Here is a 25159-nt window from a genome sequence, read left to right as displayed (position 1 = left end):
AAGCGCTTGGGAGGGTACATCATAAGAGAGTTGGTAGACACGTTCCCTCTGGGTTTTAAGGTATTCCATGTGAAGTTGTTTTCGAGATCTCCATCCTCCATTTCTTCATTTAAGGCAGTTTGATACTTTTTATTCATTCATTCATTCATTCTATAGTCTTTATTGAGTGCTTACTATGTGCAGAGCACTGTACTAAGCCAGTCTATTCTTCACTCCGCTGCCCGGCTCATCTTCCTGCAGAAATGCTCTGGGCATGTCACTCACCTTCTTAAAAACCTCCAGTGGTTGCCAATCAACCTCTGCGCAAAACAAAAACTTCTCACTCTAGGCTTCGAGGCTCTCCATCCCCTTGCCCCCTCCTACCTCTCCTCCCTTCTCTCTTTCCACCGCCCACCCCGCACGCTCCGCTCCTCCGCCGCCCACCTCCTCACCGTCTCCCATTCTCGCCTATCCCGCCGTCGACCCCTGGGCCACTTCCTCCCGCGGTCCCGGAACGCCCTCCCTCCTCACCTCCGCCAAACTGATTCTCTTCCCCTCTTCAAAACCCTACTTAAAGCTCACCTCCTCCATGAGGCCCTCCCAGACTGAGCTCCCCTTCTCCCTCTACTCCCTCTACCGCCCCCCCTTCACCTCTCCGCAGCTTAACCCTCTTTTCCCCCCATTTCCCTCCGCTCCTCCCCCTCAACCTTCCCATCCCCTCGGCACTGTACTCGTCCACTCGACTGTATATATCTTCATCACCCTATTTATTCTGTTAATGAGATGTACATCACCTCGATTGTATTTATTTGCTATTGTTTTAATGAGATGTTCTTCCCCTCGATTCTATTTATTGCCATTGTTCTTGTCTGTCCTTCTCCCCCGATTAGACCGTAAGCCCGTCAAAGGGCAGGGACCGTCTCAATCTGTTACCGATTTGTACATTCCAAGTGCTCTGCACATAGTAAGCACTCAATAAATACTATTGAATGAATGAATGAATAAGCGCTTGGAATATACAATTCGGCAACAGATCGAGACAATCCCTGCCCACGGGCTATGTGGCCTAGTAGAAAGAGCACAGTCAAGGGAGTCAGAGGACCCTGGTTCCAATCCCGGCTCCGCCGCTTGTCCGCTGCGCGACCTTGGACGAGTCACTACGCTTCTCTGTGCCTCAGTTACCCTGTCTGCAAAATGGAGATTAAGACAGTGAGCCCCTTTTGGGATACGGACTGTGTCCCACTGTCCCAATTAATGATCTCGCTTCTACCCAAGTGCTTAGTACAGTGCCTGGCACAGAGCAAGGGCTTAAGTAATGCCGTAAAAAAAGTTAGAATCCAGTTGGCCTCTGCTGAATACTTGTGTTCGACTGAAAAAAAATTCCTGTAGTTGCGAAGGGAACTGTTGATAAAGGCTTTGAAGAAGCATATTTACCAAATTGGTACGCCAATTTTTTTTTCTCCCAGTTTTCCTTTTCCAATGCTGTTGGGAATGCCAGAGTATCAGTGTGTACCATACGGAAGAGAGTATTAGGGATGAAGGTAAACTTGGCCGCTAATATGAAACTGATTCGTCTCCTATAAATTTATAAAGTTGTACTTTGTATTGAAAAATCCTTTTCGGTGTACTGCTCCTGGCCGTGTAACACGTTTAAAAATGTCAATCCCCTTACAGATTTTTCGTGCAAAAATGGGATTAAGGATGCCAACGCCATGGAGATGAAGGGCCGATAATCCCCTCCTTCCTTTCCGCCCGTGCTCGGCACGGCTGAGACGAATTGGGTCAGGAATGAGCGAGATACAGCTAGGCAGCGAGGCCTGGGGAGAGAGAGTGCAGGCCTTGGAGTCAGTCGATCGTATTTATTAAGCGGTCCCTGTGTGCAGAGCACTGGACTAAGCGTTTGGGAGAGTATAATAGAACAGTATAACAGACATATTCCCTGCCCACAACAAGCTTACAGTCTGGGGAAGGGACAGTAAGTTCACTGGGGACAGGGAATGTGTCGGTTACATTGTAGTCGCCTAAGCTCTGTAAGCTCTGTAAGGGATTGTCTTTCTTGATTGCTGAATTATCCTTTCCAAGTGCTTAGTACAGTGCTCTGCACACAGTAAGCGCTCAGTAAATCATTGAATGAATGGATATAGCGCTTTGCACAGAGTAAGCGCTCAAATACGATTGAAAGAATGACAGACTATATAAATACTAGTATATAAATACTAGTATATAAATACTACTATATAAATACTAATATATAAATAAGTACTGTGGGGTTGGGAGAGGGGATGAATAAAGGGAGCAAGTCAGGGTGACGCCGAAGAGAGGAACGGTATCTTTGGTGGATTAGAAATGAGAGAGGTGAGAGCGAGGTACAACTAGGCAGCATTGCCTAGTGGAAAGAGCACGGCCCTGGGAGTCAGAGGACCCGGGTTCTGATCACGGCCCGGCACTTGTCTGCTGTGTGATCTTGGGCATGTCACTGAACTTCTCTGTGCCTCGGTTGCCTCATCTGTAAAATGAGGACGAAGATTGTGAGCCCCACGTGAGACGTGAACTGCGTCCGACCTTGTGTCTACCCCAGCGCTCAGTATAGTACCTGGCATATAGTAAAGACTTAAATACCATTAAGAAAAAAAGAAAAAAGGTTCCATGGAGTCATTCGTGAGCGGTGATGTCCTGGAGGTAGGAGGAAATGGGAGATGGTGAGACAGGCGAGGAACTACGACTGGTGAGGTAGATTGGGGAATCATCCACGTAGACCAGTGGAGCCATTTGAAATGGCGTGGATAGATGATGAGAGTGGGTAAAGGAAACTGAGGAGGAGAGAGCAGAGGGGTGGTAAGGGAACTAAGAGAATACATGCAATTCTCTCACAGTGCATGAAGCAGTTTAGCCTAGTGGAAAGAGCATGGACCTGGCAATCAGAGGACCTGGGTTCTAATCCTGGCTCTACCACTTGGTTGCTGTGTGACCCTGGGGAAGGCAGTTTGGTCATCTGTAAAATGGGGATTCAATACCTGTTCTCCCTCCTATTTAGACTGTGAACCCCAGCGGGGCTGGGACTGTGTCCAACCTGATTTAAGAACGGTGCTTCTAAAGCGTTTGACACTATAAGAAACAAAAATAACAACAAAAAAAACATGTTTTCACTTGTGTGGTGTGGGTAGAATGTTGTTAGGGAAGTAGGAGTCGGTCTTCCGACAACGTGAGTCTGTTGTAATAGAGCATATGGGACAAGAACTGACAAAGAACTGTGTCCAATCCAATTTACTTGTATCCACCCCAGTGCTTAGTACAGTGCCTGGCACAAAGTGAGAACCTGACAAATGCCATCATTATTATTATTATTATAATACAGTAGTCGGTAGACACGATTCTTGCCATCCAGTAGCAGTAGTCGTAGTGTTTATTAAGCTTCTACTGTGGGCGAAACACTGTAGACTAAGCGCTGGGAGAGAATACACACATGAGAACTAGATACGGTCCCCAAGTGAATAAAGGAGACACAGAGAGGGAAAAATGACCTGTCGGGGATTTAAAGTGTGTAATTGAAAGAAATGGCTTGATGAAGTGTCGGAACAGGGGAGAAGTAGAACCCAAGTTTTCCTCAGCGGGGTTTTGCAGGAGCACAACCGTGTGTCATACCCAGGGGTACTGAGTTGGCAAAACCAAGTTTCTAGGTAAGAGTGTGGTCAACAATGCTAAAGACAACCAAGAGATCCAAGAGGATTAAGGGCAGTGTGGTTCATTCAACTCGGCAGGGAAAGTGTCTACCAGCTCTGTTGCGGTGTACTCTCCCAAGTGCTTAGTACAGTGCTCTGCACACGGTAATAATAATAATAATAATGTTGGTATTTGTTAAGCGCTTACTATGTGCAGAGCACTGTTCTGAGTGCTGGGGTAGACACAGGGGAATCAGGTTGTTCCACATGGGGCTCACAGTCTTCATCCCCATTTTACAGATGAGGTAACTGAGGCACAGAGAAGTGAAGTGACTTGCCCACAGTCACACAGCTGACAAGTGGCAGAGCCGGGATTTGAACCCATGACCTCTGACTCCAAAGCCCGTGCTCTTTCCACTGAGCCACGCTGCTTCTCCAAGCAGCGCTCAGTAAATATCACTGATTGATTGGGCCAGAAGGTCACTGAAGCAGCGTGGCCCAGTGGATAGAGCACGGACCTGGAAGTCAGAAGGACCTGGGGTCTAGTCCCGGCCCCACCGCTCGTCTGCTGTGTGACCTTGGGCAAGTATCAGCTTCTCTGGACTTCGGTTCCCTCATCTGTAAAATGGCAATTGAGACTGTCAGCCCCCTGTGGGGCACAGTTTGTGTCCATCCCGATTTGCTTATATCCACCCTGGCGCCTAATACAGTGTCTGGCACATAGTAAACGTTTAAAAAGCATCACAAATAAGTTTCAACCAGCCAGTTCACTTTCTGCTAACAATGACGAGGGTAAGCAAATAATGTCTTTCCCAGAAGTGTGTAGATTATGTACTCGAGGAACACTTTACTTTGTGTAATTACCGTACTCCTGTTACTTTTAAAGACTCGCAGTTTCCTTCGCTAACATCACTCAAACCTTTACTTTCACATTCACTCACTTAAACATTTGGTACTTTCAGAGGGCTGGCGTTCAAAATTACACACTTTAAATCTCCGACAGGTCATTTTTCCCTCTCTGTGCCTCCTTTATTCACTCAGGGACCGTATCTGGTTCTCATGTGTGTATTCTCTCCCAGCGCTTAGTCTACAGTGTTTTGTCCACAGTAGGAACTTAATAAACACTGTGACTACTGCTACTTGATGGCAGGAATCGTGTCTACCAACTACTGTATAATAATAATAATAATTGCTGTTGTTTTAATGAGATGTACATCCCTTTGATTCTATTTATTGCTATTGTTTTTGTCTGTCTCTCTCCCCTGATTAGACCGTAAGCCCATCAGTGGGCAGGGACTGTCTCTATCTGTTGCCGATTTGTCCATTCCAAGCGCTTAGTACAGTGCTCTGCAAATAGTAAGCGCTCAATAAATACTATTGAATGAATGAATGAATAATAATCATGATGGTATTTGTCAAGTTTTTACTGTGTGCCAGGCTCTGTACTAAGCACTGGGGTGGACAAGTAAATTGGATTGGACACAGTTCTTGTCCCACATGGGGCTCACTGTCTTAATCCCCGTTTTACGGATGAGGTAACTGAGGCCCAGAGAAGTGAAATGACTTGCCCAAAGTCACACAGCAGACAAATGGAGGCGCCGGGATTAGAACCCATGACCTTCCGACTCCCAGGCCGGTGCTCTATCCACTAGGCCACGCTGCTTCTATTCTGCTCTTTCAAGTGCTTTGTATGATTGACTGATTTATATGGCCAAACTGTATGCCTCCTCACCTCTTAAAAATCCACCTCCTCCAGAAGGCATTCCCTGATGAATCCTCACCTTCCTGCCTTCGTGATCTGGTTATCCTACTAGCCAGCCTTAGTACTTTTTTTAAAAAATATGGGAACATGTCTACTTGTCAGCTGTGTGAGTGTGGGCAAGTCACTTAACTTCTCTGGGCCTCAGTGACCTCATCTGTAAAATGGGGATTAAGACTGTGAGGCTTACGTGGGACAACCTGATGACCCTGTATCTACCCCAGCGCTCTGCACATAGTAAGCGCTTAACAAATATCAACATTATTATTACTACTTAACTCTGTTGTGTTGTACTCTCCCAAGTGCTCAGTGTGATGCAGCATGGCCTAGTGGAGAGAGCACAGGTCTGGGAGTCAGAAGGACCTGGATTCCATTCCTGGCTCCACCACTTATCTGCTGGGTGACCTTGGGCAACTCACTTCTCTTCTCTGGGCCTCAGTTCTCTCATCGATAAAATGGGGATTAACCCCATGTAGGACGGGGGCTGCGTTCAACCTGTTAAGCTTGTATCTACCCCAGCGCTTAGAGCGGTGCTTGACACATGGTAAGCGCTTCACAAATCCCGTCATAAATTGCTTTGTACACAGTAAGTGTTCAATAAATACCACTGATGATGATGATAAATTCCACTGCCGGAATAGCGACTTAATTTATACCATTTCTTTGTCCATTTATTAATCCATTTTTGGCTTGCTTTCGTAGTGACCTGTTGTGTCCATGCTTTTCCTTTGGTTGCTGAAGAGCCAGTTGTTCAGGAAAATTCTCATTGCGCGACTCACCCCATATCTGATGCTGGGTGAAGAAGTGTTTTTCCTTTAATTTGGATTGAATATTTCTGCAAGCTAAAACGCAGGCCCCCTTGTGTCATTGTAGAATCTGTGGAAGAACAATCGCAGAACAACCCTAGACTATAAGCTCATCGCGGGCAGGGAATGTGTCTGTTTCATGTTGTATTGTGGTCTCCCCAGCGCTTAGTACAGGGCCCCGCACCCAGGAAGCGCTCAATAAAGACAGTTGAATGAACGACTCAAGTGGTAGCCGTTGAAGGGGGGAGGAAGGTGTGGAGCTGGGAGATGCCGTGTCGGAAGAAGCAGCAGGATATGGCGATAGAATGAATTTGAGAGTTGATAGACAGCAAAGGGTCGGATGACACTAAGGAGACGTCAATTTATTTATTTTAATGTCTGTCTCTTTAGACAGTAAGCTCGTCGTGGGCAAGGAGCGTGTCTGCCATATCTGATGTATTGTTCTCTCTGAAGAGCATAGTACAGCGCTCTGCACACAGTAAGCGCTCAATAAGTGCCATCGATTGATTGGTCGAAGCGGTCTTCTGGGATGGGGAATAATAATAATAATGATGGCATTTGTTAAGAGCTTACTATGTGCAAAGCACTGTTGTAAGCGCTGGAGAGGATACAAGGTGAAGAGCTTGTCCCACGAGGAGCTCACAGTCTTAGTCCCCATTTTACAGCTGAGGTAACAGGCACGGAGAGATGAAGTGACTTGCCCAAAGACATACAGCTGACAAGTGGTGGAGCTGGGATTAGAACTCACGACCTCCGACTCCCAAGTCTGGGCTCTATCCACTAAACCACGCTGCTTCTCCTAAGATGACGGTGTTAATGATGAAGACGGGAAAGCTAGGAGGAGGAGTGGGTTTGGAAGGGAAAATGAACTGCAGACTCTCTGAGTTTGAGGTGCCGGCAGGGACATCCAACTGGAAGTGTCCTGCGGGTAAGAGGAGCTTGGGATTGTAGGATGGGGACGAGGTCAGGGCAAGAAAGATGGATTTGGGAATCATTCATTCATTCAGTAGTATTTATTGAGCGCTTACTATGTGCAGAGCACTGTACTAAGCTCTTGGAATGTACAAATCAGCAACAGATAGAGACAGTCCCTGCCCTTTGACGGGCTTACAGTCTAATCGGGGGAAACAGGCAGACAAGAACAATGGCAATAAATAGAGTCAAGGGGAAGAACAGCTCATAAAAACAATGGCAACTAAATAGAATCAGGGTGATGTACATCTCATTAAACAAAATAAACAAAATAAATAGGGTGATGAAGATATATACAGTGAAGATATATACAGTATAGACATGGCGGTTGAAGGTCTATGAGCAGATGCGCTTCCCAAAAGAGTGAGTGTTGAGCGAAGAAGAGCCCGGGGGAACGGCCACGGGAAGAGGGCGAGAGGCAGAAGAACAGCCGATCAGTCAATCCATCAATCAGTCGTATTCATTGAGCACTTACTCTATCTTCCCCCTCTAGACTGTGACCTCGTTGTGGGCAGAACCTGTGTCTATTTATTGTTCTAATGTACTCTCCCAGGCACTTACTACATTCATTCATTCAGTAGTATTTATTGAATGCTTACTATGTGCAGAGCACTCTACTAAGCGCTTGGAATGTACAGATTGGCAACAGATAGAGACAATCCCTGCCCATTGATGGGCTTACAGTCTAATCGGGGGAGACAGACAAAAACAATAGCAATAATAGCAACAATAATAATATAATAATAATGATGGCATTTATTAAGCACTTACGGTATGCAAAGCACTGTTCTAAGCGCTGGAGGGGGATACAAGGTCATCAGGTTGTCCCACGTGGGGCTCACAGTCTTCATCCCCATTTTCCAGGTGAGGTAACTGAGGCACAGAGAAGTGAAGTGACTTGCCCAAAGTCACACAGCTGACAGGCGGCAGAGCTGGGATAACAATAACAATAGCAAAGCACTACAGTGCTTTGCACAACAGTAAGCACTTAATAAAGACGATCGAATGAACGAATGAATGTGTGCAGAGCACCATACTGAGCGCTTGAGGGAGTACAGTGACACGTCCACAATGAACTTACAGGCTAGACGGGGAGACGGACGTGAATATAAATAAATTATGGCTATGTAAAGAAGTGCTGTGGGGCTGAGGGACGGGTGAGGACTGGGAGCAAATCCGAGGGCAAGAGTGAAACAGAAGGGCGCGGGAGAAGAGGAAATGGAGGCTTAGGTGGGGAAGCGGGTGATGCCCAGAAATACAATTGAATGAATGAATGAGTGGATGGAAAGCCTCTTGGAGAAGTGGCTTCAGTAAGGTTTTGAAGGCACGGAGAGTGATTGTCAGATATGAGGAGGGAGGGTGTCCCAGGTCAGTGGCGAGCTAGACATCACTGAGGTACAGTGAGTAGCTTGGCGGCAGAGGAGCAAAGTGTGCTGGCTGGGTTGTAGTAGGAGAGCAGCGAGCTAAGGTAGGAGAAGGCAAGGCGATTGAGTGCTTTAATGCTGATAATATATATGTATATGTACATAATATTATATGTATATATACACACACCATAGTTATTATTAAGGAGCGATCAGAGAAGTAGAAGGAGAATCAGGTTAGGCAGATGGGGTTTCTTGGAAGTGAGTGGCTCATTCATTCTTTCATTCAATCGTGTTTATTGAGCGCTTACTGTGTGCAGAGCACTGCACTCAGCGCTTGGAAAGTACAATTCAGCAATAACGAGTGACCATCCCTGCCCGCAACAGGCTTACAGTCTAAAAGGGGGGAGACAGACATCAAAACAAGTAAACAGGCATCAATAATATCATAAATAAAGAGAATTCTAGATATATACCCGTTGTCAAAGTAGCTGAGAGATTGAGGCAGGTCAGGATGGAGCGTAGCCTTTCACACTTGGTTTTAAAGAGGTCTTTGATGAGCTTTGCTCAGTCTCAGTATATTGCGCTTACGTATATATCCATAAATTATTTATATTAATGTCGGTCTCCCCACTCTAGACCATAAGTTCGTTTTGGGCAGGGAACGTGTCTACCAGCTCTGATACATTGTACTCTCCCAAATGTTTAGTATGGTGCTTTGCACACACAATACGCTCAATCAGTATCCTTGATGGCAGAGTACAGTTGAGGAGCAGAAAACAGAACACAATCACGAGGCATTGGTTTTACAATAATGATATCACTAATAATAATAATTATGGTACTTCTTAAACACTTATTATGTGCCAACCACTGTTCTAGGCCCTGGGGTAGATACTAGGTGATCAGGTTGTCCCACATGGGCCTCACAGTCTTAATCCCCATTTTACGGCTGAGGTAACTGAGGCGCAGAGAAGTGAAGTGCTTGCCCAAGGTCACACAGCAGACAAGCGGCAGAGCTGGAATTAGAACCCACTTCCTCTGACTCCCAAGCCCGGGCTCTTGCCACTAAGCTACGCTGCTTCTCTAATTAATATGGGTGTGCCATTCAGTGCTTTAATTTCACCATTCTGGGCGGTGGGGTGTTTTATTTAACAACTGTCAGGGGTATTTTTGAGAGTCGGTAAAATGGTTATAAAATACTGCTTCTTAGAAACCAAACATGCACCTGTCACCTTTTTCTCTGCCCTTATTGTCACGTTCCAACTTTTACAGGACAGGTAGAAATAAATGAAATCGGTAAGGTGCTTTGGAAAGTAGAATTTGGTCTCCTGAAATGGTATTTTTTAAAAAGTATTACCAAAAAGTTCTTTGTCTAGCATGGATGAATCCGGTATAGTATATGTTGCATAAGCACTCAATAATATTCCTTTTTTTTTTTTTAAACAGATGATTAATTAAAGATGTTGTTATCCATTGGGATGTTAATGTTGTCAGCGACCCAGATCTACACAATTTTGACAGTTCAGCTGTTTGCGTTCTTTAATCTCTTACCTGTGGAGGCAGACATTTTAGCGGTAAGTGAAGCGTAAACAAATTAATCGAGGCATCTGAAAATCGTCAATAATAATTATTGTGGTATTTATGCGCTTGCTATGTGCCAGCCAGTGCTGGAGCGGATACAGGCAAATCGGGTCGGACACAGTCCCTGTCCTACTTGGGGTTCACAGTCTCAATCCCCATTTTCCAGATGAGGCAACTGAGGCACGGAAAAGTAATAATAATAATGGTGGTATTTGTTAAGCCCTTAGTATGTGCAAAGCACTGTTCTAAGCACTGGGAGGATACAAGGTGATCGGGTTGTCCTACATGGGGCTCACAGTTTGTAATCCCCATTTTATAGATGAGGTAACCGAGGCACAGAGAAGTAAAGTCACTTGCCCAAGGTCTCACTGCAGACAAGTGGCGGAGCCGGGATTCGAACCCATGACCTTCCGACTCCCGGGCCCGTGCTCTCTCCACACAGCTCCATGCAGCTTCTCTGTCACTGTAGAAGAAGGCTGATTAGCCCAGTCAGCCTTTTGTGATCCCGACAGCTACCGGGCGGAAAACAGTCGTGTGCGTGTGGCACCTTCCTTTTGGGGAGAGCGACATGTCGGACGAGGCAGCAACCGTTGTAGAATTGCCCGGCGGGCAGTAAGCGGGAATGAGGGGTGAGCCGAAGCAAGCGCGGTACACCTGGCATCGCCGTTCCCGTCACCGACGGAGCCAACGGGACGCCGCTTAGACGTGAACGGCGCCCGGCGGTGAAGCTCTCGGGGGGATCCGTCGCTCTGGATTCCACGGGGTTCTGGCTCAGCGAGCGACTTGACGTTCCGTTTCTCGACAGTTACTTCAAATGCCTGGGCCTCACTTTCTCTCCAAAATATGGATTAGATCCGTGCTGAGACTCGGCCATGTAGTTGGGATGAGAAGCAGCGTGGCTCAGTGGAAAAGAGCACGGGCTTTGGAGTCAGAGGTCATGGGTTCGAACCCCGGCTCTGCCACTCGTCAGCTGTGTGACTTTGGGCAAGTCACTTCACTTCTCGGTGCCTCAGTTACCTCATCTGTAAAATGGGGATGAAGACTGTGAGCCCCACGTGGGACAACCTGATTCCCCTGTGTCTACCCCGGCGCTTAGAACAGTGCTCGGCACATAGTAAGCGCTTAACAAATACCAACATTATTATCCCTTCACCGGGGAAAGGTAGAAGGTGTCTGGTAAGGCAAGGTGTAGAGGAGAACAAAAGTTCCCAGAGATTTGGGTAGTTTTAATTGATATTTACAAAGGGAGCTTGATTTATCTTCCAAAGCATTCAGGACAAGCAGCGTGGCTTACTGGAAAGAGCCCGCGCTTGGGAGTCAGAGGTCATGGGTTCCAATCCCGCCTCTGGCACTTGTCAGCTGTGTGACCTCGGGCAAGTCACTTCACTTCTCTGGGCCTCAGTGACCTCATCTGTCAAATGGGGATGAAGACGGTGAGCCCCACCTGGGACCACCCGATTACCTTGTATCTCCCCCAGCGCTTAGAACAGGGCACATAGTAAGTGCTTAACAAATACCAACGTTATTATTAAAGCACTCAATCACCTTGCCCCCTCCCACCTCACCTCGCTAACTCTCCTGCTTACCCCGGCTCTGCCACTTGCCTGCTTTGTGGCATGTTTGCCTCGGTGACCTCATCTTTAAAACGGAGATGGAGACCGTGAGCCCCACATGGGACAGGGACTGTGTCCAGCCTGATTTGCTTGTATCCACCTCAGCGCTTAGTACAGTGCCTGGCACATAGTAAGCACTTAACAAATTCCATAATAATTATTTTATTATTACCCCGCCCCTTCAATGTACCTCAGTCTCGTCTGTCTCACCCCTGACCTCTCGCCCGCATCCTGCCTCTGGCCCGGAATGCCCTTCCTTTTCACGTCCGACGACAGTCACCCCCCACCCTCCTCAAAGCCTTATTGAAGGCACGTGTCCTTTAAGAGGCCTTCCCTGACTAAACCCTCTTATCCTTTTCTTCCTCTCCCTTCTGCATCACCCTGCCTTGCTCCCTTTATTCACCCCCCTCCCGGCCCCACAACACTTATGTGCATATCTGTAGTTTCTTTATATTAATGTCCGTCTCTCCCTCTGGGCTGTAAGCTCGTGGTGGGGAGGGAATGGGTCTGTTATATTGTCTTACCGTATTCTCCCAATCGCTCAACCCAGTGCTCTGCACACAGTAAATGCCCAATAAAAACGATTGATTGATAGATTTTACGTAACGACTGCTCAATGCAAAGACAAGGAAAAAAAGCAGAAAATTCGTAGTGATAGAGTAGAACTATGCAGCGAAACTGGGACAAGAGATCATGCCCTCTGCAAGGGAGCCATATGTGGTTGTGAAATAAATAGCAGTTAATCACTCCCGTGGAGGAGACTGCCAATACCGGCTTCCAGTGGTTACTGACGTCCTGTTCCGTAGCAGCCAAATAACCGATCAAGCTTTGAAATGAGACCAATTAGTCCCAAACCTCCAATTAGAGGCAGCACATGGAAATCTGTAAGATGCCGTGCAGCTGAATGCTGAATAAGACCGGGAAAAAAAACCCCAGTGAATTGCTGATGTCTTGGAGTGGCCTAACCCTGTCGCCTCTGGGAAGCGGTGTGGCCTAGTGACCAGAGCATGGGCCTGGGAGTCAGAAAGGCCTAGGTTCTAATCCCGAATCTGCCATTTGTCTGCAGAGTGACCTTGGGCAAGTCACTTCACTTCTCTGTACCTCAGTTGCCTCATCTGTAAAATGGGGATCGAGACTGTGAGCCCCAAATGGGACAGGAACTGTGTTCAACCCAGTTTGCTTTTAAATCCACCCCAGCGGTTAGTACAGTGGCTGGCACATAGAGCTTAACAAATACCATAATTATTGTTATTATTATTATTAAGTTCCACCTAGGGAACCACCAATGGAACCTTCATAAACCCTCAAGGATATGGCCAAGGTGAGGGCAAAATTAGATCATTGCTAAACATGTATGTATACATGTCTAGAAATGTAAGCTAGATGTAATTATGTAATTACGTAGAATTACGTAGCTGAAGTGTGATCCTCGAGGGCAGCTGGTGGGGCACCGTGAATGGGCGCAGTGATGTCTGGCACCGTGAATAGGCACAGTGATGTCTTTTGTGAGCAGATAGCACTCAGTATTTCCTTATTGTGCTCATCCACTGTTATTGCTGCTAATCTGGAAAGGCCCTACAGTTTCCTTAGAGTTGGGTTTGATTTTTCCAGAGAGATCTTGTCGTTGCAGTTAAAAGATCAATCGGCAATGGATGTGGGGCTTGATTTCCTCGATGTCTGCTTTCAAGGGACATTCTGAGTAGCAGAGGCTTGCGTTTTGCATTCTAATTGGCTGAAAAACAATGAGGTTTCATGGAAAGAGGTCTTACCTGGACCAGAGTCTCAGGTCTTTTGCTTTAATAGTAGTAGTAATAATAATTAGGGTATTTGTTAAGTGCTTACTGTATGCAGAGCACTGTTCTAAGCGCTGGGGTAGATACAGGGTAATGAGATTGTCCCACGTGGGGCTCACATTTTTTAATCCCCATTCATACAGATGAGGTGACTGAGGCCCAGAGAAGTTAAGTGACCTGCCCAAGGTCACACAGCAGAAAAGTGGCAGATTCGGGATTAGAACCCACGATCTCTGACTCCGAAGCCCCGGCTCTTTTAACCGAGTCCTTGATCGAACCACTAACGTTTTATACCTCAGTTTCCCCATCTGTAAAATGGTGGTGATAACTCTTCCCCTTCCCTACCATACAGGAGTTTTAGAGTTATTCTCCAACACAAGAAGGCAATTTTTAAGAGAGTTTTTTTTTAAACCTGTGTTTTACAGAGTAAAACTGCTGAATTGTACTTTCCAAGCGCTTAGTGCAGTACTGTGCACATAGTAAGTGCTCAATAAATCTGAATGCATGCATGAATAATATCTGTGGTTTTTGTTTAGCGCTTATTATGGGTCAAGCACTGCTCTAAGCATTGGGGTAGTTACAAGCTAATCAGGTTGGACCCAGTCCCTGACCCAGGTGAGGCTCGCAGTCTTAATCCCCGTTTTTCCAATGAGGGAACTGAGGCCCAGTGAAGTGACTTGCAGTGTATGTATCATATGTACATGTGCTCTGTCAGTGAAACTTGAAGTAGAAAGTATACACAGAATTACAAAAAGCAAACACTTACAAAAAGATTTAGAAACTTTTATCCGCAGTGTTGCAAAGTGTTTCTGGGAGAGAAGTCGATGCCCCGCTTAGCATTCCGGAGTAGCTTTTGGCCTGCCAACCGGTCTCCGGTACTCCTGGATTGAGGTGGTTTATTAAAACATCATCCATCTCAATGGTTGACCACCCCTTATTGGATGTTATTGACGTTAGTTAAATCAACAAATTAGTCTTGGATGTGTTGCAAGCCCAGAAGCAGCATGACCTAGTGGAAAGAGCCCGGGCCAGGGAGTCAAAGGACCTGGATTCTAATCCTGGCTCTTCCCCTTGGCTGCTGTGTGAGCTTGGGCAAGTCACCTCATTTCTCTGTGCCTCAGTTTCCTTATCTGTCAAATGGGGATTCGGTACCTTAGAACAGTGCTCGGCACATAGTAAGCGCTTAACAAATACCAACATTATTATTATTACCTATTCTCCCTCCTTTATTAGGCCGTGAGCCGCACCTGGGACACGATCCGATCCCTACCGTCTTGGAGCTTGCAGTGTAGCGGGGCGAGGTGGATTCGAAAATAAATTAGAGGAAGAGGAGATGTCCGAGTATAAGGATGTGTACAGACATGTCAAAAATTCTGTCCGCCCTTTGAGAGCCAGACAAGGGGAATGAAGCTTTCAGCTCACTGCCGATCTCCGAAACAGTATTCACTGTCAGCTTCTTATACGGCTGTGAGACTTGAACACACCCCATTCTGCTTCTTGAGTATTGTCATCTGAGTCAGCCGTACTCCGTACTTTAACCGCAGATAGTTGAAAAGATCACAGATAACATCCAGGAACAGATGCGGAAGCAGAGTGGCCTAGTGATTAGGGCACGGGCGTGGGAGTCAGAGGACCTGGGTTCTAATTCTGACCCCTACTGTTGGTCCACTGGGTGACCTTGGAAGTCATTTCACTTCCTCTGTGCGTGTTACCACATCTGTAAAATGGGGATTAAGACTATAAGCCCCATGTGTGACAGGGACTTTAACCTGATTAGCTCATATCTCTACCCCAGCACCTAATACACAGTGGCTGGCACTCAGTAAGGGCTGAACAAATACCATTCAAAAAAAAGTAATATCCAGGCCCTGAAAATCTCCCAGCATCAAAGCTTGACTGAGTGGGACATAGGAGATAGTTCATTTCATTTGATATTTTTCAGTGTACTCTCTCAAGTGCTTGGTAGCTTCTCAATAAATACTGCTGTTGGACTGATAGAAAAAGCAACTGCAGGAGGGTAGGATGAAATGATGCGAATGTAGGCTGGGGAACACTTTGTGAAGCAGAATTTAGAGTTGTTGGGAGACAACAGCGACCCACTAACCTGATGTGTGGCAATCAGGAGAAAGATGATGGACCTGGACTAGAAAGTTCTTTGAGATTGTCTTCCTAACGGAAGAATCAAATGCAACAACTCATTTCAGGACATTCTTTCCGTGTGCACGGTGAGGAAGGACTTGGCAATCATCCGACTGGTCCCTCCACACAGATATAATTCACTAGCTCACCTCTAGACTGTAAGCTTGTTGTAGGCAGGGACTGCCTCTACCATTCATTCATTCAATCGTATTTATTGAGCGCTTACTATGTGCAGAGCACTGTACTACCAACTCCATATTGTACTCTCCCAAGTGCTCGGTTAGTCGGTTGTATTTATTGAGTGCTTACTGTGTGTACAGCAATATACTAAGTGCTTGGGAGAGTAGAATACTACAATAATCAGACACATTCCCTGCTCACAGCGAGCTTACAGTCTAGAGGGGGAGACAGAAATTAATAGAAATAAATGAATGACAGATATGTGCATAAGTGCTGTGGGGCTGGGAGAAGGGATAAATAAAGGGAGTAAGTCAGGGTGATGCTGAAGGGAGTGAAAGAAGAGGGCTTAGACAAGGAAGCTCTCCTGGAGGAGATGTGCCTTCAATAAGGCTTTGAAGGTAGGGAGAATATTTGTCTGTCAGACTTGATGGGGGAAGGCGTTCCAGGCCAGAAGCAGGATGTGAGCCAGTGGTCATTGGTGAGATAGACAAGATCGAGGTACAGTGAGAAGGTAAGCATTAAAGGAGCAAAGTGTCCGGGCTGAGTTGTAGTAGGACAGTAGCAAGGTGAGGTAGGACGGGCAAGGTGTGATTGACGACTTTAAATCCATTGGTGAGACGTTTGATGTGGAGGTGGATGGGCAACCACTGGACTTTCTAGAGGAACCGGGAAAGATGGCTTGAACATTTTTGTAGAAAAACGATCCGGGCAGCGGAGTGAAGTATAGACTGGATTGGAGATAGAGAGGAGGCTGGGAGGTCAGCAAGGAGGCTGATATAGTAATCCAGGAGGGATAGGATAGGTGATCGGATGAATGTGGTAGCTGTTCGGATGGAGAGGAAAGGGTGGGTTTTAGCGATGCCGTGAAGATTGACCATACAGGATTTAGTGATGGATTGACTCTGTGGGTTGAACGGCGGAGGAGTCGAGGATGATGCCAGGGTTATGGGTTTGTGAGAAAGGAAGGATGGTGGTGCTATCTTCAGTGATGGGAAAGTCAGGGGAAGGACAGGTTTTGGGTAGAAAGATAAGAGTTTTGTTTTAGACAGTTAAGTTTGAGGTGAAGGGAGGCCATCCAAGTAGAGATGTCTTGAAGGTAGGAGAAAATGTGAGGCTGTAGAGAAGGAGAACGATGAGGGTTGGTGTTGTGGATTTGGGAATCATCTGCATAGAAGTGGTAGTTGAAACCATGGGAGCGAATGAGTTCTCCAAAGGAGTGGGTGTAAGTGGAGGATAGAAGGGAGCCCAGAACTGAACCTTTAGGGACACTCACAGTTTAGGGCTGGGAGGCAGAAGAGGAGCCGCAAAACACACTGAGAATGAGCTTCGTACAGTGCTCTGCACAAAGTAAAAGCTCAGTAAGTACCGTTGATGATGATGATGAGTCATTCAATTGTATTAAATGCTTACTGTGTGCAGAGCACTGGAGAAGCAGCGTGGCTCAGTGGAAAGAGCACGGGCTTTGGAGTCAGGGCTCATGAGTTCGAATCCCAGCTCTGCCACTTGTTGGCTGTGTGACTGTGGGCAAGTCACTTAACTTCTCTGTGCCTCAGTTCCCTCATCTGTAAAATGGGGATTAAGACTGTGAGCCCCATGTGGGACAACCTGATTCCCCTATGTCTACCCCAGCGCTTAGAACAGTGCTCGGCACATAGTAAGCGCTTAACAAATACCAACATTATTATTATCACTTGGGAGAGTACAGCATAATAAACACATTCCCTGCCCACAGTGAGCTTACAGACTAGAGGATGAGCTATAGTGTCATCCTTGAACACGAAACACAACTCCACATTGTATATGTATAGTGCGGATGCACCTGTAGGCACGTATAAATAGAGTTGCCCATGTTACCACTGTTGGAAATGCAGAAAGAGGGTTCATATTTTTGATTTATGCCACAAAAAGAGAGCTCGTTGTCCTGTCTTGATTTCTCTCTGTTTCTGTGCATTGCAAGCATTTGTTATTTAAGAAGTGACACTGAGAAATTGTCATTTTTGAATATCCTGTTATTAGTACCTGAACGCTTCTACTTGCTACTAATTATATTTCCAGCGGTTCTGTTAAGCTCTCTGGTTTTCTCTTGGTTTCCTGTGTCAACTGTGACTTAGATATTTATGAAAACAAATATTTTCATCCACATAAGTTCCACCTGTTGAACCACTAGTGGAGTCTTCATAAGCCATCAAGGTTATGGCCAAGGGGGTGGGGGGGGCAAAATTATCATTAATTTTTAATTAATGGTAAATTAATATCATTAATTGCTCTGAGGGGGCAAGCACTTACCATTAATGCAAGCACTTATACTGTCCCACCTTTATTCCTGTATCAGCCTTGTCGCTGGCCTCCCTGCCTCCTGTCTGTCCCCACTCCAGTCCAAACTCCGTTCTGCTGCCCGGATCGTTTTCCTTCAAAAACGTTCAGACCAAGTTTCCCCACTTCTTAAGAAACTCCAGTGGTTGCCCATCCACCTCCTCATCAAACCAAAACTCCTCATCATTGCCTTTAAAAGACTTAACCACCTTGCCCCCTCCTGCCTCACCTTGCTACTCTCCTACTACAACTCAACCCGCACACTTCGTTCCTCTAATGCCCACCTTCTCACGGTACCTCGATCTCGTCTATCTCACTGCCGACCTCTTGTCCACATCCTACCTCTGGACTGGAACGCCCTCCCTCCTCATATCAGACAGGTAAATGCTCCCCCCTACTTCAAAACCTTGTTGAAGGCCCATCTCCTCCAGGAAGCCATCCCTGACTGAGCCCTCCTTTCCTCTTCGCCCACTCCCTTCTGCGCCGCTCTTACTTCCTCCTTCATTCATCCTCCCTCCCATCCCCACGGCACATATGTATATATCTGTATACATCTGAAATTTATTTACTTATCTATTTATGTATTTATATTAATATCTGTCTCCCCCTTTAGACTGTGAGCTTGTTGTGGGCGGGAGTGTGTCTGTTTGTTGTTATAGTGTACCCTCCCAACCGCTCAGTACAGTGCTTTGCACACAGTAAGGGCTCAATAAGTACGACTGAATGAATGAATGAATTGGGAAGTTGCTAAACTAACGGCCATCATACCAACTGTCCGTCACTCTGCCGCAAACCCACGATTGACACGGCTGACGACCCATAATCCAATAACACCACTCTACCCCTCCGGACTGCGCCATATGGGCGGGGAACACATCTTCCATCTCTGCTGTATTTATTCTCCCGAATGCTCAGTACACTGCTCTACAAAGAGTAAACGCTCAATAAAGATGACTGATCGGTCGATTGATTGAACACAAAAAAGGACATTTAATGCAGAGGGTAGTACTGCCTTGGTACGTCTGCTGCTGCCAAGAATCATCCTGAAGATGCCTAGTGGAGCAACGGTGATAAGGGAGAAAAAATTGAATCTGCTCAACATGGGACCACATCAAAATGATAAAACTTCCATCATTGGCTAAATCTCCCAATTTTACACATTTCGAAGGGCCGAATGACATTTTGTAGTGCAAATTTAATCCGTAATCATATATTTTTAAACTGAATAAGCCCGTCAGTGTTTTCGACCAGGAGACAAGTGTTGTTTATGCCAACTCCCGTTAACATAATCCATATTTCCTGAACTGTTGTGGGAGGCTGTCTATACCTCAAACACAAAAATGTACATATTTGGTGGTGTTTTTAATAATTATTGTGGCATTTGTTAAGCACACCTACAGTGTGTCAGGTGCTGTACCAAGCACTAGGGTAGACTCCCCTCTAAACTGTAAGCTCGTTGGGGGCAGGGAATGTGTCTGCTTATTGTATTGTACTTTCCCAAGTGCTTAGTATAGTGCTCTGCACACAGTAAGCACTCAAGAAATACAGTTGAATGAATGAATGGCTAGATAGAATGCAGTCTGGTCCCACATGGGGCTCACACTCTAAGTAGAAAATAATACTAGTAATAATAATTATGGTATTTGTTAAGTGCTTCCTATGTGCTAGGCACTGTTGTAAGCGCCGGGCTCTATACCAGCAAATCAGGTTAGACACAGTCCCTGTCCCAGGTGGGGCTCATTGTCTCAGTCCCTATTTTACAGACGAGGTAACGGAGGCACAGAGATGTGAAGTGACTTGCCTAAGGTCACCTAGCAGATTAGTAGAGTTGGGATTAGAAGCTGTGACCTTCTGATTCCCCAAACCCGTGCTCTATCCACTATGTCAGGCTGTTTCCCTAAAGTAGTGTTCTTCATGGTTTTGAAATCTTGCTTTGGAACATTGCATCTTGGATGAAAAGGATCAAATTTAAGAAATTGTTACAAATGCCGCCCGTCGTATCCTCATATTTACCAGGGTGGGTTCTGCAATTTAAGGTATCTAAAGGCCATTTATTGTATTTTCTGCTTAGGAAAGCTTGGAGATTGGACCATAGAACCCATAAATGAACAGGTGATATCCTATTTTGACTCAAGTTATGTGGCTTAGTGGAGAGAGCCTGGGCCTGAGCCTCAGAGGACCTGGCTTCGAATCCTGGCTCTGCCACTTGCCTGTTGTGTGATCGTGGGCAAGTCACTTCACTTCTCTGTGCCTCAGTTTCCTCCTCTGTAAAATGAGGATTAAATATCCATTCTCCCTCGCTTTTAGCCTGTGAGCCCCATGTGATGTATGAACTGTGTCTAATCTGCTTTCCCTGTGTATAGTGTTAATAGCATTACAGAGGAGTCCACTTTGAAGAAAGCTCACAGGAAGGAAACTCAGCACAGTTATTTGTTTCTTAAAGAGCCTTTCCCTCCTATGAGCGGGTTCAGTAAACGTCCTAGTTTAATCAGTCACTTCAAACAGTGGTATTTATTAAGCGCTTACTGTGTGCAGAGCACCGTATTAGACACTTGAGAGAGTAGGCAAGTTCCCTGCCAACAAGAAGGGGAGCCAACCCAACCCCCATTGTCTCATGTTCTCTGACAGCCTGTGTGTGCCAACTTTGATGGCCGTGTTTGATATCTTTTCACAATGGCTCTGCCTGCCCTGCTCGACATCGGATTACCTGCTTGTCAGCCTTGATTTTTCAGTCATCGCGGGGTAGAGTGTAATTGTTGAGACTCGCTGGGAAATGTTTCATCATCTACTGTCGCTTAATTACCTTAGACTTCAAAAACCTCCGATGGGTCTTCAGAGTCACTTATTAAGGTGCCTAGTAATTTCACCTATTTGTTGCTGCCATTTGGCCCCCTTCTCTTTACTCTCCGGTGAATAAATTGAACCAAATAATTCCCTGCTGTCTCCTCTTTTTATTCCCCCCACTCCGACCCCCTCAACCCTTTCCATTCCACATTCCCTCCCTCTCCATCTTCTTCACCTTCCCTTTTTCGTTTCTTTCAGACATGCTACTTATCTGCTGTGTGACCTTGGGAAAGCCATTTCACTTCCCTGGGCCTCAGTTACCTCATCTGTAAAATGGGGATTAAGCCCCAGATGGACAGGGACTGTATCCAACCTGATTAACTTGTATCTACCTCAGCGCTTAGAACAGTGTTTGACATGTAGCAAGTGCTTAATAGATATCATCATTACTATTATCGCTCGTGCTAATATTTTAAAGTCCGGTCTCCAACTTATCCTATTTTTTTCCGGTTACGTCAGAGGCCGTGGAGCTAACTGATGGTCATGCCATCGGTCTGTCCTTTCTCTCCCAACGTCTGGGCTGGAGACCTGGTTGACGACGTCGGAAGGCTGTTGGGCCTTCTTAGTTTATCCGAGTCCTATCTCCTTATGTCGTCGGGCCCGAGACTCCCTTGATCTTGTCTTCGGTTGGGGCGAGGTTTCCTCAGGGATGCGTAGGGTTAGAATGACCTACCCCTGTCTAGAAGGCGTGGAGTCTAGGCTTCTGAAGCCCGGACCATACCAGCGACCTTGGACCTTTTCTCCTATCTTTACCTTCCAGATCCTGGTCAGACATTGGATTTGATCCCAGCAGCTTGGCCTAGTGGCAAGAGCACAGGCCTGGAAGTCGGAACCTGGTCCCGGCTCTATCACTTGTCTGCTTTGTGACCGTGGGCAAGTCACTTCATTTCTCTGGCCTCACTTACCGCATCTGTAAAATAGGAATGAAGACTGTGAGCCCCACTGGGGACAAGGACTGTGTCCAATCTGATTACTTTATATCTACCCCAGCACTCATAACAGTGCCTAGCACATAGTAAGAGCTTAAGCTCATAATAATTGTTATTATGATATTTGTTAATAATAATGTTGGTATTTGTTAAGTGCTTACTATGTGCAGAGCACTGTTCTAAGTGCTGGGGTAGATACAGGGTAATCAGGTTGTCCCACATGGAACTCACAGTCTTAATCCCCATTTTACTGATTAGGGAACGGAGGCACAGAGAAGTTAAGTGGCTTGCCCATGGTCACCAGCTGACAAGTGGCAGAGCCGGGATTCGAACCCATGACCTCTGGCTCTAAAGCTCGGGCTCTTTCCACTGAGCCATGCTGCTTCGCTTACTATGTGCCAAGCACTGTTGTAAGCATTGGGGTAGAGACAGGATAATCAGGTCCCACATGGGGCTCTCAGTCTTAATCCCCATTTTACAGGTGGGGTAACTGGGGCACAAAGAAGTGAAGTGACTTGCCCAAGGTCACACAGCTGATAGGTGGTGGAGCCAGGGTTAGAACCCACATCCTCTGACTCCCAAGCCCGGGCTCTTGCCACTAAATCACGCTGCTTCTCTCATTATGGGCAGGGAGCATGTCTGCTAATTCTGTTGTATTGGACCCTCCCAAGCACTCATACAGTGCTCTGCACATAGTAAACGCTCAATAAATGACATTGATGGATTAACAAATGCCATGAAAAAAGGCATCGTGCTCTCCGATAGCTGTTTTTTGTTGTTTGAAGGAATGGTGGTTTTCATCTGGGGGCTCCCTGAACTCAGCACCTGGGCTCAAGTCAGTTCCTCATCTTTAGGTGGAGACCAAAAGCAGCTGGCTCAGCAGCTGGCTCAGAGAAGCAGCGTGGCTCAGTGGAAAGAGCACGGGCTTTGGAGTCAGGGCTCATGAGTTCGAATCCCAGCTCTGCCACTTGTCGGCTGTGTGACTGTGGTTAAGTCACTTAACTTCTCTGTGCCTCAGTTCCCTCATCTGTAAAATGGGGATTAAGACTGTGAACCCCACGTGGGACAACCTGATTCCCCTGTGTCTACCCCAGTGCTTAGAACAGTGCTCGGCACATAATAAGCGCTTAACAAATACCAACATTAACCAAAACAAAACTTCTTTACGTTCTCCCCTTGTCTCTTGCTTTTCATGTCAGGAAAATGTGGGGCAGGTTCTGAATGCTTGTTCTGGGCTGAAGAAGCCCTTCAATGTGGGAACAGTGCAGGTTAATAATAATGATGGCATTTGTTAAGCGCTTACTATGTGCAAAGCACTGTGCTAAGTGCTGGGGGCCATCCAAGGTGATCAGGTTGTCCCAGGTGGGGCTCACAGTCTTCATCCCCATTTTCCAGATGAGGTCACTGAGGCACAGAGGAGTTGCGACTTGCCCAAAGTCACACAGCCGACAAGCGGTGGAGCCGGGACTTGAACCCACGACCTCTGACTCCCCAGCCCGTGCTCTTTCCACTGAGCCACGCTGCTTCTCTTTGTGCCTATGCTTCAGCGGTGGGGACTGAAGAAGAATGGGTGGGAGGAGGGAAGGAAAGAGAAACTCTGATCTCTAAGGGAAGTAAACGGCAAAAAGAGGAAGAGGATATTGAAACAGGAAGTGGGTGGAATAAGACAACCACCCAAGGGAGTCAAGAGGAATAGCAGAAGTCTAAAAGAACCCATCTCCCACTCCCTTCCGCATCCCCCTTGCACTTGGATTTTTACCCTTTATTCACCCCTCCCTCAGCCCCAAAGCACTTTCATACATATCCGTAATTTATCTATTTATATTAATGTCCGGCTCCCCCTCTAGACTGCGAGCTCGTCGTCTACTGACTCTGTTGTACTGTACTTCTCCGAGCGCTTAGTAAAATGCTCTGCACGCAGTAAGTACTCAATAAATCCCGCACCCGCCACTTGTCAGCTGGGTGACTGTGGGGAACTTCTCTGTGCCTCAGTTACCTCATCTGTAAAATGGGGAAGAAGACTGTGAGCCTCACGTGGGACAATCTGATTACCCTGTATCTACCCCAGCGCTTAGAACAGTGCTCTGCACATAGTAAGTGCTTATCAAATACTAACATTAAACATTAATAAATGCAAGTGATTGATAGAATCAGGGATGACGGTTCAAAATCTGCCCCCACCGAAATCATATGGGGATCCAATTCTCCCGAGGGGACCCAGGCTCCCCGGTGGGGGGAGGAGAGCTGGAATTGGAGGGTCATCCGGCAATCTGCAGGCCCCTCTGGAAGGATCCAATGTCGGAGGAGTTATTCCTCTAAAGTAGTTCATGTGTTGTATAAGTGAAACCCGAAATTCAAATCCGATCTGAAGCCCTTCCTCTGTAAGACCAGGTTTGTTTTAAAAGAAATTTTTGGCCGTGATGACGTAAGTCTTAAGTCAGAGGTGATCTTTACCTGGAATAAATGCTAAGCGCATTTATTTTTTGCTGATCCAGTGGACACATTTTAGGTGTATTTTACAGCATTCTCTGGCTTCGTTTGAAGAAGGTGCAGCTTAGCCTGCAATCAGTCAGTGGGATTTATTGACCACTTACTAGGTGCAGAGCACTGTAGTAAGCGCTTGGGAGAGGACAGTACAATAGAATTAGCAGACTCGGTCCCTGCCCATAATGAGTTTACAGTCTAGAGGGGGAGGCAGACATGAATATGAGTAAATATTTGCAGTGACGAGGCCCTGTTTATGTGCAGTCCTCTCTAAACTGTAAGCTCGTTGTGGGCAGGGAATGTGTCTGATCTGTCGCTGTATTGTACTCTCCCAGTGCTCTGTGCACAGTCAGTGCCCGATAAGTACAGTCTACTGACTGATAACAATAATAATAATAATTATGGTACTTTTTAAGCACTTGCTTTGTGCCAGGTACTGTACTAAGCACTGGGGTGGCTACAAGAACATCACTGTGCCTATCCCACATATGGCTCCCAGTCCCAATCCCCACTTTACAGGTGAAGTAACTGAGGTCCCGAGAAGTGAAGCGACTTGCCCAAGGTCACACAGCAGACAAGTGGTGGAGTCGGGATTAGAATTCATGACCTTCGGACTCCCAGGCCCGTGCTTTGTCCACTAGGCCTTGCTGCTTCTCAGTAACGAGACTTGTTAAGCGCTTTACTATGTGCCAAGCACAGTTCTAAGCACTGGGGTAGATAGATGGACTGACTCCGGGCCCT

At 46.4% G+C, this 25159-nt stretch overlaps 1 protein-coding gene across 1 annotated transcript in view; it reads left to right on the top strand.

The window, feature by feature from the left end:
- RNF13 (ring finger protein 13) overlaps window positions 1-25159 on the top strand; it is a 247592-nt gene that overhangs the window by 19534 nt on the left and 202899 nt on the right. The window contains exon 2 of the mRNA XM_029065872.2: window positions 9989-10116. Within this exon, the coding sequence (XP_028921705.1) occupies window positions 10003-10116 (114 nt within the window). The 5' untranslated portion in view covers window positions 9989-10002. The remainder of the gene's footprint in view (window positions 1-9988; window positions 10117-25159) is intronic.

This window comes from Ornithorhynchus anatinus, chromosome 1 (assembly GCF_004115215.2).
Source record: "Ornithorhynchus anatinus isolate Pmale09 chromosome 1, mOrnAna1.pri.v4, whole genome shotgun sequence".
Classification (NCBI taxonomy): domain Eukaryota; kingdom Metazoa; phylum Chordata; class Mammalia; order Monotremata; family Ornithorhynchidae; genus Ornithorhynchus; species Ornithorhynchus anatinus.
Note: the sequence above shows the minus strand (reverse complement) of the source record. Positions and strands in the feature narration are given on the sequence as shown.